This window comes from Hemitrygon akajei, chromosome 7 (genome assembly GCF_048418815.1).
Source record: "Hemitrygon akajei chromosome 7, sHemAka1.3, whole genome shotgun sequence".
NCBI lineage: Eukaryota > Metazoa > Chordata > Chondrichthyes > Myliobatiformes > Dasyatidae > Hemitrygon > Hemitrygon akajei.
In genome coordinates this window covers 61,006,559-61,025,707 of record NC_133130.1, presented here as the reverse complement: position 1 = coordinate 61,025,707, position 19,149 = coordinate 61,006,559, and the positions used below count along the sequence as shown (strand labels likewise).

The following is a 19,149-nucleotide window of genomic DNA, read 5'->3' as shown; positions in this document are numbered from 1 at the left end:
AGTGTATTAGGACATTTGGCCTATCGAATCTACTCCGCCATTTAGTTAGGTCTGATTTTCACCAACCCCATATTCATGCCTTCTAGACATAACCATTAATCCCTTAACCATTCAACAATCCGTCAATCCCTTAAATACGCCCAAAGTCTTGGCCTTGACAACACTCTGTTTAGTTTGTTCTTTAGTTCAATTAAATGCTAAATCTTGTCAGGGCATGGAAGCATGAAGGGAGGGTGAAGGATCGCTAAGAGTTCTGAGAGAGAGGGCATAAAGTAGTCAGAATTTTCTCAGGCAGGCAACTAATCTCTTTAGAAGTTGAATCCAAACATTGATCATTCTTTGTAAAAAGAACTTCCAGCTATCACTCCTAAATGTATTTTCTTTACTAATTTGGCATACCCCCAAATCATATACTTGATCTTTTTATATTTATTATACTATTTAATATAGTGTTAATATATTATTTTTAATATAGTTTTCTATTAAATATACTGTTTTAGGGATATACCCCTAAAAATCTGAAATGATATAGGACTCTGGTGAGTCAGCACCTAGAATCAGCAGGTGCATTTTTTCACTCCTCCAGCAATTGAATGTTTTCTATTTCTTAATGAATTCAAATGGGTATACAATTCAATTAACATCATGGCTAGATTGCAATTTTCCTGACTTACTATTTAAACTGTCTAGTTCCGTAAACTATGTTAGTTGCAGGTGTAAGCCCCTTCCAGAAATGTGGTCACAAACTTGAGAAAATATTGCAGCATATGTTCAATATTGCGATGTTTGGACCTTTTATATTTGGGCTTAGTCACCATGCCCATTCTGTTTTAGTTTTGAGTTATCCCTCAAAGAAGATGTTATTAAATTATTACTACACTGCATATTTCCTACAGTGATTATGTTTCAAACAAAAACTTAAGTTGTGCAGCCAATTAATTAATTGCCATAGCATTATCCATTATGATTAGTCTATTTTATCAGCATGTTTATTCTCCTACCAAGAAGTATTGCTGGAGCTGGTTGTAAGATATGAAGTGGTCCAAGTCTCAGCATCAACTGATCATAACATTTTGGTTATCTTTACAAAAGAACAAGGTACACTTAATTAGAAGAGTGAACCAACGTGTTCAAGAAAGATTATTGTACACGTTAATTTATCTTGCTTTCATCCCAGCTATGAATGATCTGCTCCAGTCTATGATATCAGCAGGAGTTCAGTGGTCAGGTAGTTCTGAAAATTTGGAGGAGTCTAATGAGTCTGGAGGACAGAGGACAGAATTGGGGTCCATGGCATTTTCCACGACGGCTATTAACCTCACCACTGCAAACTCTTCTGGCTTCAGATCCAAGCAGAGACTTCAGTCTAAAGGTATTAGTTGATTCCACTTAAACAGAATTATCAAACAGTCTTTGTTTTTCACAAATGACAATCACTCAAGCATTGCTATGTCAAGCCTTGCTTAAGTAAAGAAAACAGATAGGTCTTTAGAATCTGATGAATTTCATTTAACAGGAGATGGAACGGAACAAGAGGTGCAAGAGTTTAAAAGAGGTAGGTCTCGGGATTTTCTGCTAAATTTCACTTAATAAGAACCTAAAAAAGGAACATTTGCAAATTGTTAGTTAAAGGTTGATTGGCTAATTAGCAGCCAATTAAAAAGAAGTTAGGGTCAAGCATAATGGCCATTGTAGGAGTGGCCCAATGCAAGAGTGGAGAGCTGAGGCTGAGTGAGGAAAATACAGCTAAGAACAAGTGCAGGTTTACTTTGCTTTTGATCATTAGTTTTTGATTCAGTATAGGTAGGATGGCGGTTAGGGCAGTGGAATGTTCTCATAATAAGTTGTGAGAAGTCATGGAGCCTCATGGTATCCTTGATTACCTCATCTGTGGAAATTACACCCAGATGCAGCAACTGACAGACCAGGTCAAGGAACTGGAGGTGCAGTTAGATGTATTCAGCATCAAGAGGCTGATGGGCTTCATTGATGAGAGTTTTAGTAAGATGGTCACACACCCAAAGTGCAGGCATCAGATAGCTTGATGATCACCGAAAGAAGTAAGGGTAGTAGGCAATCAGTGGACAGTTCCCCTATGGCAATTGTCCTCACAATTAGAAATAGCCCTTTGGATGCAGTTGAAGGGTGTGTTCTTTCATGGACTAGCACAAGTAGTCAGGTCTCTAGCACTGTTACTGGTTTTGAGGCCCGGTGGGAAAGGGTGTGGCTAAACACAGTAAGTTTGATAGGAGACTCGATAGTGAAAGAGCCAGAGAGGGAATTCTGTGGCTGCAGGAGAGATGCCAGGATGGTGTGATTCCACCTGACTGCCAGGATCAGGGGTGTCTTTGGCTGCAAGAAATTCTCAAGCAAAAGGTGAACAGCCAGAGGCCATTGCACACATTGATTGCAAACAGTATAGACAGATCAAGGGATAAGGAGAATGAGTATAGGGAGTTAGTATGGTGAATATACCTGTCTGGACACACCCCCTGCTGACTGCTCCTGTGGCTCCTCCCACAGACCCCGGTATAAAGGCGATTGAGGCCCGAGCCCGGCCCTCATTCTCCAGGATGTAGTATGGTGGTCAACTACTGCTTGTTCTTTCTTCCAGTCAATAAAAGCCGATATCTCGACCACGTCTCAGAGAGAGTTATTGATGGTGCATCAGTTAGGTCAGAAATTAAAATGCAGGACCTCAAGATTAGGTACCTCCAGATTATTCCTGGTGCCACATGCTAATGAGTCCAGGAATAGAAAGATAGGCTAAAGGAATTCATGGTTGAAGAGCTGATGTAGAGGGCTGGGGTTCAGGTTCTTGGATCATTGGGACCTCTTCTAGGATAGAAGCGATATAAGGTGGATGAGTTGCACTTGAACCAGAGGAGAACAAAGATCCCAGTGAGGAAATTTGAGTTTGTCATCAGGGAGGGTTTAAGCTATATTGATGGGGTGGAACGCAAAAGAGTGAAGTCAGTAAGAAGACAGAGGTACATGCAACAATGAAAGCATGTAAGCATAAAAATCAGGATAGCCATGTTTATAATAAAAGGGCGGACAAAACCACTGATATAATTTGCATTTATTTCAATGCACTTAGCTTTACAAGTAAGACAAATTGAGGCCATGATTGCCTCTGGGGACTGGGATATTGTAGTTCTAACAGAAATGTGGCTATGAAAAGGCCAATGTTCCAGGATACTGGTACTTTCAGCATGACAGAAGAATGGATAAAAGTAGAAGGGTATTGTGGCGACCCACTTTCTGCGCAGGCGAACCGGCTCACAAATAGCCAGCGCGCGGGGGGAGACTTTAGTAATGTACCTCTGATGTTATTTCCGCCTGGAGAGGGCGGGCGCTAGGGATTTAAATGCCCGCGCTGCGAAGTTTGAATAAACTAGTGTCGAAATGACTTACCAACTGCATGTCGTTATTTCAGCGCTGTGTGTAGCACATCGCTACATTGGTGACCCCAACGGTCCAAACGGGATTTGGACCAAAGATGACCGACTCTTCATCTGTTCACGCAGTTTTGCTAAAACTGCCGACTTTCTGGACGCTGCGACCACGTGTGTGGTTTAGCCAAGCAGAAGCCCAGTTCCAGATTCGGCAGGTATCCTCTGATTCCATGCGTTACTACCACGTGGTGAGCGCCCTTGACCAGGAGACGGCCGCCCAGGTTGCAGATTTCATACAGTCGCCCCCGGAATAAGGCAAATATGAAGCATTCAAAGCGCTGCTCATTGGGACCTTTGGCCTCTCACGGTGTGAGCGAGGTGCCCGCCTGCTTCACCTGAACAGTTTGGGAGACAAACTGCTGTCAGCATTAATGAATGAGATGCTGTCTCTGGCTGACGGACACAAGCCTGCCTCATGTTCGAGCAAGCGTTCCTAGAGCGACTGCCCGAGGACATACATCTGCTGCTGGCCGACGCAGATTTCAGTGACCCCTGGAACGTGGTGGCCTGGGCAGATGTGCTGTGGAAAGCCAAGAGGGAGAGCGTGGCGTCCGTCAGTCAGATTACCAGGCCACGCGCCCAACAGCAGACCAGACCAGGCCCGGCAGGGGGGCACACACAACACAGAGGCAGGAGTGAGGAGGCCAGTGAACACTGGTGTTTCTACCACCAGCGGTGGGGCACAGAAGCCCACCATTGTTGCCCGCCCTGCAAGGGCCAGGGCCAGCTGCCGCTAATGACTATGGCAGCTGGCCACCAGGACAGCCTCTTGTACCTCTGGGACAAACAGTCGGGACGCCACTTCTTGGTTGACACCGGAGCAGAGATCAGCGTCTTGCCCCCAACGGGGTACGACTCCCGCAACAGGAAGCCAGGACCCACCCTGAGGGCCGCAAACGGCAGCACGATATGGACCTACGGCACCCGCACAGTGCAGCTGCAGTTCGACGCCAGCCAGTTCACATGGGACTTCACACTGGCCGCGGTGGCCCAACCACTCCTGGGGACGGACTTCTTGCGAGCTCACAGCCTGCTGGTCGACTTGTAAGGGAAAAGACTGGTACATGCCGAGACTTTCCAGACGTTCTCCCTGGTTGAAGCCAAGTTGCCGGCCCCACACCTGGACTCCATCACGCTGTCGGACAACGAATTCACCAGAATCCTGGCGGACTTTCCATCGATTCTGGCACTGCAGTTCACGGCAGCCATGCCCAGACACAGGGTACAGCACCACATTCCGACCCAGGGACCACCCCTCCACGCCCGCGCATGAAGGCTCCCCCCAGAAAAGCTCCGCCTGGCGAAGGAGGAGTTCAAGAGGATGGAGGAATTGAGGATCGTACGGAGGTCCGACAGCCCAAAGCAGCCGGGGGTTGGAGACCATGCGGCGATTACCATAGACTGAACGAGGCTACTACTCCAGACCGCTACCCGGTGCCGCACATATAGGACTTTGCAGCAAACCTGCACGGGGCAAGAATCTTTTTCAAAGTGGACCTCGTCTGGGGATACCATCAAATACCGGTGCACCCTGAAGACATCCCCAAAACAGCACTCATCACCCAGTTCGGCCTGTTCAAGTTCCTCCGAATGCCGTTCGGCCTGAAGAACGCTGCACAGACGTTCCAGCGGCTAATGGACGCTGTGGGACGCGACCTGGACTTTGCGTTCATCTATTTGGATGACATCCTTATAGCCAGCAGTTGTCGTCAGGAGCATCTGTCCCACCTCCGCCAGCTCTACTCCCGCCTGAGTGACTTCGGCCTCACAATCAACCCGGCCAAATGCCAGTTCAGTCTCGATACCATCGACTTCCTGGGCCACAGGATTACCAAAGATGGTAATCACCTCTGCCTGCCAAGGTAGACGCGATCCGCCACTTTGCCCGGCCCAACACGGTCAAAGGCCTGCAGGAGTTCGTTGTTATGGTGAACTTCTACCACCGTTTCCTCCCCTCAGCAGCCCATATCATGCGCCCTTTGTACACCCTGATGTCGGGTAAAGGCAAGGTCATTACTTGGGATGAGGAGGCCGTGGCCGCTTTCGTTAAAGCCAAGGAAGTCTTGGTGCACCCCAGAACGGACGTTCCGACTGCCCTCACGGTGGACGCATCTGACACAGCAGTCGGTGGGGTGCTGGAGCAGCTCATTGAGGGGCACTGGCAACCCCTGGCATTCTTCAGCAAGCGCCTACGACCACCCGAACTCAAGTACAGTGCTTTCGACCGGGAGCTGTTGGCACTGTATCTGACAATCTGGCATTTCAGGTACTTCGAATGCAGGCCGTTCACCGCGTTCACGGACCACAAACCATTGACCTTTGTGTTCACGAAGGTGTCCAATCCCTGGTCGGCTCGCCAGCAGCGACATCTGTCCTACATTTCCGAGTACACGACGGATATCCAGCATGTCTCGGGAAAGGACGACGTCGTGGCGGACGCACTCTCCAGACCAGCTGTCCAGGCCCTGTCCCTGGGGGTGGACTATGCAGCACTGGCGGAGGCGCAGCAGGCAGACGACGAGATGCCCAGCTACAGGACCGCAGTCTCGGGTTTGCAGCTGCAGGACTTTCTTGTAGGCCCAGGTGATAGGACCCTCCTGTGCGACGTGGCTACCGGCCAACCTCACCCCATCGTCCCGGCAGCCTGGAGGCGGCGAGTTTTTGACTCCATACACAGTTTGGCGCACTCATCTATCAGGACAACCGTCCGGCTGGTCTCCAGCAAGTTTGCGTGGCACGGACTTCGCAAGCAGGTCAGTGAATGGGCCAGAACATGTGCGCAGTGCCAAACAGCCAAGGTGCAGCGGCACACTAAAGCCCCGCCGCAGCAGTTCGAACCCACCCACCGGAGATTCGACCACATTCATGTGGATATTGTGGGTCCCCTACCAGTGTCCCGAGGAGTGCAGTACCTCCTAACTATGGTAGACCAGTTCACAAGGTGGCCAGAGGCGGTCCTGCTCACCAACACATCTGCCGATCCCTGCGCCCGAGCACTGATCGCAACCTGGATAGCACGCTTCGGGGTACCGGCCCACATTACCTCCGACAGAGGCGCCCAGTTCACCTCCAGCCTGTGGACGGCTGTGGCCAGCCTGTTGGGAACGCAGCTGCACCACACAACTGCCTACCACCCACAGTCGAACGGACTGGTGGAACGCTTCCACCGTCACTTGAAGTTGGCTCTCATGGCCCACCTGAGATGACCTAACTGGGTGGATGAGCTTCCCTGGGTCCTGCTTGGAATTCGTACAGCGCCCAAAGAGGATCTGCACGCTTCGTCGGCTGAGTTGGTGTACGGCGCACCTCTGGCCGTCCTGGGAGAGTTCATACCAGCTCCAAGGGGGCAAGAGGAAGAACCCGCAGCAGTCCTGGACAGGCTACACGAAAGGCTCAGCAACCTGGCCCCCGTACCAACTTCACAGCACGGACGGACCCCGACCCATGTACCCAAAGACCTGCAGAACTGTAAGTTTGTGTTTGTATGAAAGGGCGGACACCGGGCACCGCTACAGCGGCCGTACGAGGGGCCATTCAAGGTGATCAACAACAACGGGTCCACGTACGTTCTGGACATTGGGGGGAGAGAGGAGGTTTTCACGGTGGACCGACTCAAACCAACCCATGTTGACTTGGCGCAGCCGGTCGAGGTTCGGGCACCGCGGCGCAGAGGCAGACCTCCCAAACAGAGGCTGATTCAGACTGTGGACCGGGGTGTATCACCAGTTCTGGGGCGGGGGGGTTATGTGGCGACCCACTTTCTGCGCAGGCGAACCGGCTCACAAATAGCCAGCACACGGGGGGAGACTTTGGTAATGCACCTCTGACATCATTTCCGCCCGGAGAGGGCGGGCGCTAGGGATTTAAATGCCCGCGCTGCGAAGTTTGAATAAACTAGTGTCGAAACGACTTACCAACTGCGTGTCGTTATTTCAGCGCTGTGTGTAGCACATCGCAACAGTATTACCTTTCTGATAAAGGAGGACATAACAGCAGTGCTTAGAGAGAGGATATTCTTGAGCTTTCATCTAATGAGACAATTTGAGTAGAACTTAGAAACAAGTAGGTGATGGTTACCTTAGTAGGGCTACTCAAGATAGTCAGCAAAAAACTTGAAAAGCAAATGTGTTGAGAACTTGCATGTAGTTGTGAGAATAGTAGGATAGTGCTAGTGAGAGATTTCAATTTTCCTAGTATCAACTAGACCACCTAGAGTGCAAAGGGCCTGGATAGGGTGGAATGTGTATGATGTATCCAAACCAGTTTTCCCATGCAATATATAGAGGAACCTACTTGGGAAAGATTATCTCATCTTCAGGAATAAGGTGGACCAGGTAACTGAAGTGGCAGTTGTGAAACACTTTGGGTCCAGTGGACACAATTCTGTTAGTTTTAAAATGTATTGTCATTTTCAATAACCAGGTCCATAGATTGAAATGCTGAACTAGAGCAAGGTTAACTTTAAGGGCTTTAGGCAGGATCTAGCTGGGGGTCAACTGGATGATTCTGTTTAAAGGCAAATGAACTGGGTGACCCTGTTTAAAGAATTCCCAAATTCCTTTGCAAATTTTATTTCTGAAATTTGTGCCCTGTTTAGAAAATAGACTAACAGATTTTCAACATTGAACTGCTGCAACAACTTTCACGACACAAGCCGGTGATAATAAACCTATTCTGATTCTGAATTTGTTAGGCAAGATTTCCACTTAGAGAAACTATTCTGACTTCAGCTTATTTTATCATGTACCTCCTACTACCCTGAAATCTCATCCTTAATGTAAGGGGGATTAATTTTAAAGGAGATGTTAGAGGCAAGTTTTTTTTTACACAGAGTTGTGGGTTCCTGGAATGCACTGCCTGGGATGGTGGTAGAGGCAGATGTGTTTGAAGGACTTTTAAGAGATGCTTAGATAAGCACATGAAATTGAGGAAAATAGAGGGATATAGACATTGTGTAGGCCTAAGGGATTAGTTTAGTTAGACATTTGATAACTAAATTTATTTAGCTTAGTGCAACACTGTGGGCCAAAGGGCCTGTTCCTGTGTTGTACTGTTCTATATTCTAATAATGGACTCCAACATCGTACAACCACTGTGGGCCAAAGGGCCTATAATTTCCTGTGTTTTGCCCCTCTCTTTTATTAAAGAGTGGGATGACTTTTGTAATTTTTCCGTCCTCTGGAACCATCCTAGAATCTAGTGATTCCTGAAAGATCACTATAAATGCCTCCAGAATCTCTTCAGCTACCTCTTTCAGAACACTGGGGTGCAGTCCATCTGGCCCAGAGTAATATACATAAAATGCTGGAGGAATTGAGCAGGTCAGGCAGCATCTATGGACAGAAATACTGGTCCAGGCGATACCTACCTTCACACTTTTTAGCTTCCAAAGCTCCTTCTCATTAGTAATAGTGACTACATTTACTTCTGCCCCTAACACTTTTGAATTTCTGGCATACACTGGTGTCTTCCACAGTGAAGATACTTATTGTTAATCTGCATTTTCTTTGTTCCCCATTACTGTCTCTCCAGCATCATGTTCCAGTGGTCCGATATCCACTCTCACCTTTCTTTTACTCTTTATATAGCTGAAAAAAAACATTTGCTATTCTCTTTTGCATTATTGGCTAGCTTACCTTCATATTTCATCTTTTCTGTCATTGCTTTTTAGTTGGCTTCTGTTGGTTTTAAAAGCTTCCCACTAAATTATATCCCTCTACTTTTGATTTTATGTTACCTATAACTTCCCTTGTCAACCACAATTGCCTCACCCTTCCTTCAGAATACTACTACTTTAGGATGAATCTATCCTGCACCTTCAAATTTGCTCCCCAAAACTCCAGCCATTGCTGTTCTGCCATCATCTCTGCTGGTGTCCCCTGGAGTAGAGGGGCATGGGAGAGGACCTTTGGCCAGTTCATCTCTCACACATCTGTAGTTCACTTTACTCCACCGATATATCTGATTTTAGCTTCTCAAACTGTGGGGAGAATTATGATTGCTGTCTCCTAAGTGTCCCTTTACCTTAAGCTCCCTAATCAAATCAGGTTCATTAGATAATACCCAATCCAGAATTGCCTTTTCCTTCATGGACTCAACCTCAAGGTGCTCTGAAAAGCTATCTTGTCAGCATTCTACTACCGTAGATGCCGGATTATAAGCCGCTACTTTTTTCCCACGCTTTGAACAGCTTTGAACACTGCGGCTTTTACTACGGTGCGGCTAATACATGGTTTTTTTTTCATGCCGCCAAAAACATTTTGCCTCGTAACAGTAGACCAATAAAATTGATGAGTAGTTCACAGAGGTCCAATGAAATTGTACGATAAATCAAGCGCACTTTCACAATTAAATTATTGTAAATCAGTCATTTGTACTCACCCTCATCAACATGGAAAACACTCGAAGAAAAGCATTGTGCTGCCTTTATGGCAGTTATTTAGTTTATATTTTCGCTTAGTAACTCATTTGTTAGTATTTTCTAGTTAAAGTTAGAAGTGTTTTAACTATATTTGTTGTCTGTACTACATCCCGGGATGCTATGACGTCACATCCGGTTTCGCCGCGTCTTGTGGGAAATACCGGTTTGCGATAAACGGAAAGGTGGGGGGGAGCACATTAGACCCGCGCGAGAACGCTGCTTTTAAGTTAAAGGCGATCAATAACTTTTCCTGGTAGGCTACAGTATATATATATTTTTTACCAGTCGTTAGGAGATATTGGAATGTTGTTCGTGCACTGTTCAGTAAAAAAGTATACGCAACGTAATTTGTGTGTTACCGATACGTATGTATATTTAAAAGTAGCCGTGTTACAGGCACGGTTAGAAAAAAAAGCATTGTTTATGTTACCATACGGATTTAATTAAAAATTAAAAAATCCTCACGTGTAATATCTTTCTGTGTAAATATCTCATATTACAACGTGGGACACCTGCGGCCTAAAATCTGGTGCGGCTTGTACAAGTACAAAATTGATTTTCTTTCTAAAATTAGAGCCTGCGGCTTTTAATCAGGTGCGCTCTGTAGTACGGAATCTACGGTAATTACTTCTCTTAAGAACCAGCACCAACCTAATTTTCGCAATCTACCTGCATATTGAAATTCCCCTATGACCATTGTAACATTACCCTTTTTACATGCCTTTTCTATCTCCTGCTATAACTTGGACCCCACATCCCAGCTACTGTTTGGAGGCCTGCATATAATACCCATCAGCATTTTTTTGCCTTTGCAGTTTATTAATTCTACCCACAAATATTCTACATCTTCTGATCCTATGTCAAGTCTTTCTAAGGATTTGATTTCATTTTCTTACCAACAGATCCACCCACCTTCTCTGCCTACCTGCCTCTCCTTTCAATTCAGTGTTTATTGATTTTAAGTTCCCAGCTGTGATCTTCTTTTAGCCATGACTCAGTGATGCCTACAGCCTCATCCTGCCAATTTCTAACAGTGCTTCAGGATCATCTGTCTTATTCTGTATCCTGCAGGCATTCAAATAAAACACCATTAAACTTTTTTTCACCACTCTTTATTACAAGACTAATCTCAGTTTATTTTTCCTCTATCTTCATCTGCTCCACCATTCCATCATAGCTGATTTATTATCCTTCTCATCCTGTTCTCCTGCCTTCTCCCTATGACATTTGACACTCTTAACTAATCAAGAACCTATCAATCTCCACTTTAAATACACTCAATGACTTGGCCTCCACAGCCTTCTGTGGCTTTGAATTTCACAAATTCACCACCCTCTGGGTAAAGAAATTCTTCTTCACCTCTGTTCTAAATGGATGTCTCTCTATTCTGAGGCTGTGCCCACTGGTCCTAGACTCCTCCACTAGAGGAAGCATACTCCCCACAACCACTCTATCCAGGCCTTTCAATATTCGATAGGTTTCAATGATATCCCTCCTCATTCCTGTAAGCTCCAGTGAGTACAGGCCCAAAGTCATCAAATTCTCTTCCTATGTTAACCGTTTCATTCCAGGATCATTTTTGTGAACCTTTTCTGGACCCTCTCCAATGCCAGCACATCCTTTCTTAGATAAGAGGCAGAAAACTGTTCACAATACTGCAACTTCGGTCTGACTAATGCCTTATGAAGTCTTAGCATTACATCCTTTCTTTTATATTCTAGTCCTCTCAAAGTGAATACTAACATTATATTTGCCTTCCTTACCACTGACTCAAACTCCAACTTAATCTTCAGGGAATCATGCACAATGACTCCCAAGTCCCTTTACACCACTGATTTTTGAATTTTCTCCCCAGTTAGAAAACAGTCCACACCTTTATTCCTTCTACCAAAGTGCATGACTATACACTTCCCTACACTATATTCATTCCATCTGCCACTTCTTTGACCATTCTTCCAATCTGCTTAAGTCCTTCTGCAGACTCTCTTGCTTCCTCAGCACCGTCTCCCCCTCCACTTATCTTCATATCTCCCACAAATTTAGCCACAAAGCCATCAATTCTGTCGTCCAAATTATTGACATATAACATGAAAAGAAGTGGCCCAAACATTGACCCCTGTGGAATACGACTAGTCACTGGTAGTTAACCAAAATAGGCTCCCTTTATTCCCACTCTTTGCCTCCTGCCAATCAGCCAATCTTCTATCCATGCTAATATCTTTCCAATAATACTATGGGCTTCTTTCTTGTTAAGCAGCCTGGTCAAAGGCCTTCTGAAACTCGCAAGTAAGCAACATCCACTGACTCTCCTTTGTCTATCCTGCCTGTTATTTCCTCAAAGAATTCCAGTAGCTTTATGAGGCAAGAGTTCCCCTTAGGGAAACCATGCTCATTTTGACCTTTTTTGTCACGTGCACCCGACTACCCTGAAACTTCATCTTTAATAATGGCGTCCAAAGATCTTACTAACCACTGAAGTCAGTCCAACTGGCATATAATTTCCTTTCTTCTGATTCTCTCCCTTCTTAAAGAGTGGAGTGACATTTGTAATTTTCAAGTCCTTTGAAACCATTCCATATACCTCACTGTTGCTCCTATCTGTCACCACCTCATTCTCTGGTTCAAGCTGAAGGTCATCCAGCTGCAGCTCCAGTTTCCTAACATGCTTTCTAAGGAGGTGCAGCTGGATGCACTTCATGCAGGTGTATCAGGGGGACTGGAGGTCTCCCAGAATTCCCACATCTCATATGAAGAACACCTCACTGACTCAGGACCCATTCTCACTCATTGTCTATTAGCTGTGCACTAATAGACAAAGGTCATACTAACCACTCTAACTCTGACAATGGCAAACCTCTATTGAGGCCTTGGTCAGAAGGAAACATGATATCCACATTTACCTTGTCATGCTCTGTAATAATTTTGTATGTTACAGTGCAGTCATCAATTCATTTCATTGTGAAGTCTTTCAACATAAGGCCTTGTGTCTCTCAGACCCTGTTAATATGCAAATCTCTTCACTATGATAGATGAAGCTGACTCTTTCTCACAAGTTCTTGCAACGGGAACTTGTCAAAGGAAGTCTACCTTCTTTAAAGGTGAGTGTGCAACCTTGCCACTGTTTCTGTATTCCAGCCTGTTAAAATAGGAAGCCAGTCTATACTCTAAAATATTGTATAATGTAGTCTAGTGTGCTGCATCTAAGAGTAGAGAGGATGGACGTAACTGTGTCCTCTAGGAACCATAAAATTCTGTTGTTCTAAATTGGCATGCCAGAGCCAAATACTTCATGTTTTCTAGTTTGGTTAATTTAACTCTACATACTTGTATATAAAATTTCAGATCCTTACTTTAGTTAAATTGTACTTTCAGAAAGAGTCTAAGTGGGTGGACAATTGCAGTTTTAAAGTACAGATAAATAATAAGAGCAAAATATACTTCATGCATTTCTGAGAGAGATTGTAGCTCTCAAAGACACTGATGGTGCATGTTCCTTCCACCTTACGGCACTATGGCTTTTTTAATTTATAATTCCAAGAATATGAATGTTGGTTTTCCTACTTAATTTCTTCCTTTTCAGAAGCCTATTATTGATTAAGTCTGGTAGTTTATGGGTTAGGAAGTTGTATTTTCAATTTTTAAAACTAAATTAATCTTAACTGTTATAAACTAGTGATTAAAGCTTTTGACGTATTGTGTTGACCAACAGGGTCACTGTGTACACATGTTACCCATTCATTGCCCTGTAGGAAATTCTAAATAATGACTTGTTGCTGTCCATATATCTCAAATAAATTTAGAAATGGATACATCTGTAATTTTACACAGTATTCTATGAAGGTATACCCAGTTCCCTTCACCACATGATCAATGCATCCCATTCACAAATGTTGTGTTCCATCAAAGCATACCAGTGACACTGTGAATTTATTGAAATACTGTTCAGAAAATTCAATTCATTCAGCACATTATTCTCTGCACCAGTCACCATTTCAAGTAGATTCCCACCAAAAGGCACATCTTTCCCTCCCCCACCCTTTCAGCTTTCTGCAGCAATCACTTTTTCCACAATTCCGTGATCCACCCATCCCTCACCTCAGATCTCCCTCTTGCATTTATCCCTGCAACCTACTCCTACACCACTACTCCCATGACCATTCGGGACCCTAAACAGTCCTTCCAGGTGAGGGGACACTTCACCTATGAGTCTTTTGGAATCATTTATTGTGTCCAGTACTCCCAGTGCAGTCTCTCCACATTGGTAAAACCTGACAGATTCGCTTCATTAATCATCCTTGTCCTGTCCACTGCAGTCACCAAGATCTCACAGTGGCAATCCATTTCACTTTGACTTACCATTCCCACACTGACATGTCTGTCCATAGGCTCCTCTGCTCCCACGAAGAGCCCGGGTGTAGACTGGAGGAGTAACACTTCATATTCCGTCTGTGTAGTCTCCAAACTGCTGGTATGAACTTTGATTTCTCTATCTTTCGTTAACCACTCCCCTGTGTGTTATCATCCCCATCCTCTTTGTGCCCTTTTGCTCCTCCTTTTTCCCTCCCCCACCCTCACGATCTATTACCTTCCTTTGGTTCACACCTCTTTTTGTCTGTGGTCCACTGACCTCTCCTGTCATATAACTCCTTCTTCAGCCCTTACCTCTTCCACCTGTTACCTCCCAGCTATTTGCATCATTCCCTTTTATCTACCCCCCCCCCCCCACTCACTTACCCTCCCTCTCACTTGGATTCACCTATCAGCTGCCAACTTGTACTCCTCCACATCTACCCCCAACCCTAACCTTGTTATTCTGGCATCTGCACCCTTCCTTTTTAGGGTCTTGCTCCTGCTGAGCTCCTCCAGCACATGTGCATATTGCTGTTCTCAGAACTGCTTAACATAAAATTCAGTGATCCACTTGCCCTTTCTTCCAGCCTACAAAATGAAGTAATAATACTTTGTCACAATCATCCTTATTGTCTTTACTCTTATCTATGATAAAATTACAACAGAATCTCAAGGGAATTATCTTTAATCATTGAAAAATTTGATTAAATCTATACATTTACAAAGCAAGTCAATTTAAAAATATTTTATTGATCATATAGTATTTTTGCAAGTTTTTTTTCAAAAATTTAATGCAACTTTTTTAGGATTGTATTGCAAAAGAGATTCACCAGGATGATGTCAAAGATGGAGTGTTCAGTTTATGAAAAGATTGGATAGCATAGGTTTGTTTTTCATATAATGGAAAAAGCTGAAGTAGATTAAGAGTGTTCAGATTTATGAAGAGTCAAGAGAGAGTGGATAGTATGAAGTTTCTGAGGAAGAATTTTTCATCCAAGGTTGGCTAAAATCTGGAGCTCGCTGCCTGAGCAGGTGGTAGAAGAGGTAGATACTAAATTTATGAACTATCTAGATGAGGACTTGAATTGCCAAAGCATAGAAAGATATGAACCAAATGTTTCTAAATGAAATTACTGATGTTAACTACCTAACTGGTGGTTGAAATGGAAATGTATCACTCTGACGATTTTATTCTTTTGAAGTACGTGAGGCAATTCACAATGTTATCAATTATTCTCTTCACCTCCATTTAATTTGGCAGATCACCTTATGTCTATTGGATTACATCTCTGCAGCACTGGGGGGTTGGGGTATAGGGTTCCCAGTATTATATTTGCTTCCAGTCATAGAAAGATGTGGGGTAAAAAAAGTTGAAACCTAGATTTCCATCCTTTCTTCTTCCATCACACCCACTCTCCTTCACTTGACACAAAAGTATTTTACTACCGTTTTTACTGCAGGAGATGCATTGACATGTTTGCATTTCTTAGTTGAAATTTATTTTTATAGCAAGGTAGAGAAATAAGATGAAAGCTGCTTTTGATAACTTTTTAAAAAATATTACGTATTTATTTTTAATAATTGCTAAATAAAAATCTAACTCACAGGTATTGCTTCCAATGAAGATTTATTATCCAATGAACCAAACCTTAACAATTCTGGCTCAGGATCAAGAAGTCGAGGTAAATATTATCTATAACGTGCGAACATTAACTGCATGGTGATATTCATGCATTGGGTGAATGACATGAAAATAGTGAAGATGTTTTCTGCTACTCTTTTGCTGTTCTTTGTTTTTTTTAATAGCTTCATTGTTCCTGCCTGCTGCATTGCTTTACCAATCATTTGACATTGTTTGTGTGTTGTGGTGTTCTTCTTACTGCTAAACATAACTGATCAATGTCCATGGAGGTCCCACTCTTTGGAAGCAGATGCTAGCTATGGCAGAATATGAAATCAAGGAAAGATTGATCACTAAATAACTAATCCTCCATGCATTTCTCCCTGAATCTAACCTACCACTAGCATCTGTTGTAATTTGAAATAACTTAGTCTCCCAGAAACGGTACCAAGATCTGTTATTTATTATATTTAGCAATAAATTACTTTTGAGCCTTGAAATAGCAGATAAACCCACTTATAAATTTGATTGTGAAAATACTTCAACTCTGTCCTCATTGTTTTTATCACACCATTTTGTGTTTGGCTGCTCTGCTCAAATACCAAATTGTTCTGTGTGACAATAGGTTTATTTTTTTTAGGGTGAGTTAAAGTTGAGTTAATAGTTTATTTTATCATAGGCAGAATTGCATAGCCTGCAAAGGTAACAGTCTTTTATTTGAAGAGTATCTTCCAGGTCACTGCTCAGACATGTAGATGTAAGAATGTAGTTTCCAGAATATAGAAATCCAACCAGAGCACCTCTGCTCCTCTTTCTTTAGCCTAATTCCCCCCCCCCCCCCTTCAGTTAGACTTGCTTTCAAAACCTCTTCTTAATCCTGGTCATATTGTATATCTAGCAGATCATTTAACACAAAAAAAGCAACCATGACATTGGTCCTCATTCAACTCATAAAGACTCCATACTGCAATATTGCGCCCCATAGAATACAGTGAACTCATCTTTAAATAATTCATATGAATTGGCAAGTAACTAACAATCCTATTAAGTAATGCAGGTGGAAAGCTTGGCCCTGCTAATCAGGTATGCTTTTTTGTACATGATCCACATATTATTTCTCATGTTCATAATTCAGTTTTATAGGAAAGTTGCCAATGTACTGTACATAGATTTCACCTGTGTGAATTCTGTGCTCTTCATGCTCTAGCAAATCAGGTAGAAACGAGTTTACCAGAAACAAAGAACAAGTTCTTAAAAAGAATATACTATATATCAGGAACCAATGAGGCAATCAGAGCATGCAGCCCATTCTTACAAATTTATGATACCCTTCTGCAAATTACTCTTTGAAATATCATTAAGTTTTGTTTTCTTGTTTGCTTCTCTACTTAAAGTAAACATATTTGTTTCTCTTTAAATAACTGCAAAAATTAAGAAAAATGAAAGAGGGATTAGACCACGATAGAACTTATCTAATAGATTGAGAGCTATGGAACTTGAGATACACTTACGTGATGTCATTGTTGCTTTTCTAATAAACTGATGCTTCATTGTACTTCAGATACAGCAGCATAAACTTTATTCTTAACCAACGTTCACTTTAAAGATTTTATTAAAAGACTAATTTGCTAAATGCATTGAAGCCAAGAGAGGGAAGCATTAGCTGAATAGTTTCATTCTTTTGACATGAGTGATCACTTAGATCTAAGATACTAAGGTGGAAGGAATGAGGGAATAATTATAGTTAATCTATAAAAACATTGTTGTAGCTAAAATAACACACGCGCTTATTTATTTATTTATACTTAATTGGAAACATCTTTAAATTTTACACATGCTTTCCAGCTGAACTGAAGGACTTATTACTAAATACAGATAGTTGTTTCGAAGAAATGTTTTCACATTAAAATTACTAACGTGTACTTGTTTCTTTTCTTGGGCTAGAAGGGTTACAGAGTAATTATTGTGGATACAAATCACCTCCTGTTCTTAGCAGCTCTACAGTGTGCAGAGTGCCTTGTCACATTTGTTGTAAGTCATTCTATCACGCCCATTTTCTTGCATGTTCCACATACATATTTAGCATGAAATAACATGACTTTCCACTAACTATTGTTTTTGCCCTGAAAGGACTACTGTTTTGTTTCTTCCTGCTATTCCCTTATGTTTCTGTTTATCTGCTTTTCCTGTAGTGCTGTGTTCCAAAGTGTCCAATTGGACTGCCTCGAAAATTCTTGGCTTTCTGATCTGTAAGACACAACTCTTTTCTGACCTTGGGCATGCTCAGCCTATGGCACACTGCATGCATCCATGCTTCAGCTGTTTCTCTAGTCAAAGGTAAAGTGGCCTCTGCTCATTTTTATTTCCCAATTTCCATTTAGCTTCCAGACCAGCCAGCCTTGATAGTAGCAGGACATCCAGTAGCAATAACAATAATAATGCTTCAGCCCACGATGCAAAAGGTATGCCATGGCTGATTTTTTTTAATCCATTTCCATTTTAATGCTGGTATTGTTTTCCCTTTTTGATTTTCTTTTAGGCTACATGCTGAAATACAGTGAACATTGGGATGAATATTTATTTGCATGATACAGAATATTTTCATGTACACTTAAGGTTTAAGAAGTTGAAATAGCTAGAAAATGATCCTTGTATTTTCTACCTGAGTTAATATGCAATATTATGTTTTCTGCTGCTGCATTTTTAAATATATCTTAATAAAGTAAAAAATAACACAGATACAGTTCAGGCATTTTGTGATCCAGCAGCTCCCAGAATTCAGTATGTTTTAAATACGTACTACAAATTTGTGTTAATTTGCTAAATCTAAAATTAACAAAGATCTGCAGCTAATTAACCTACCAATGCGACTTGTGATCTCAGCCAACAATGTTTCTGACTTAATGGAAACTTTGGATTGTGAGCAGGCTCTGAACCCTTGCATGACCTAGGGAGTATCTCTATTTAAAAAGAACACTTCTCCTGCTCTGTGAGATGATGGAGGCAATTTCTCTGTCTAGATTTTCTGTCATTCAGTGCTGGTCAGGCCCCCAGGGCGCTGGACTTGAGAGTTAAAACCTATACCATTATATTGTGTTTTACAACAATTTTCTGTTGGCAGATTAAATTGAAGTTGTTGGAAAAGTGTACCAACCACTACACTGTTTTTATATTTGTTCATGCCAAGTAAAATGGGAGGTATTTAAAGACACATGAACGGCCAGGGAATACAAGGATATAGTGCAGCCTTTTTTTTTTAACTGGCATCATAGTCAGCACAGACACTGAGGACTATGCAG

General features: G+C 42.9%; 1 protein-coding gene across 18 annotated transcripts in view; it reads left to right on the top strand.

Moving 5' to 3' along the window:
• LOC140730487 (girdin-like) overlaps nucleotides 1–19,149 on the top strand; it is a 282,300-nt gene that overhangs the window by 239,865 nt on the left and 23,286 nt on the right. For 4 of the 18 annotated variants that reach the window (XM_073050978.1, XM_073050980.1, XM_073050984.1 and 1 more), the window contains exons 27-33: nucleotides 1,178–1,372; nucleotides 1,517–1,555; nucleotides 12,909–12,977; nucleotides 15,837–15,911; nucleotides 17,795–17,881; nucleotides 18,043–18,099; nucleotides 18,232–18,312. In XM_073050978.1, the coding sequence (XP_072907079.1) occupies nucleotides 1,178–1,372; nucleotides 1,517–1,555; nucleotides 12,909–12,977; nucleotides 15,837–15,911; nucleotides 17,795–17,881; nucleotides 18,043–18,099; nucleotides 18,232–18,312 (603 nt within the window). The remainder of the gene's footprint in view (nucleotides 1–1,177; nucleotides 1,373–1,516; nucleotides 1,556–12,908; nucleotides 12,978–15,836; nucleotides 15,912–17,794; nucleotides 17,882–18,042; nucleotides 18,100–18,231; nucleotides 18,313–19,149) is intronic. The other 14 variants (XM_073050982.1, XM_073050981.1, XM_073050986.1 and 11 more) reach the window with 10 other exon arrangements.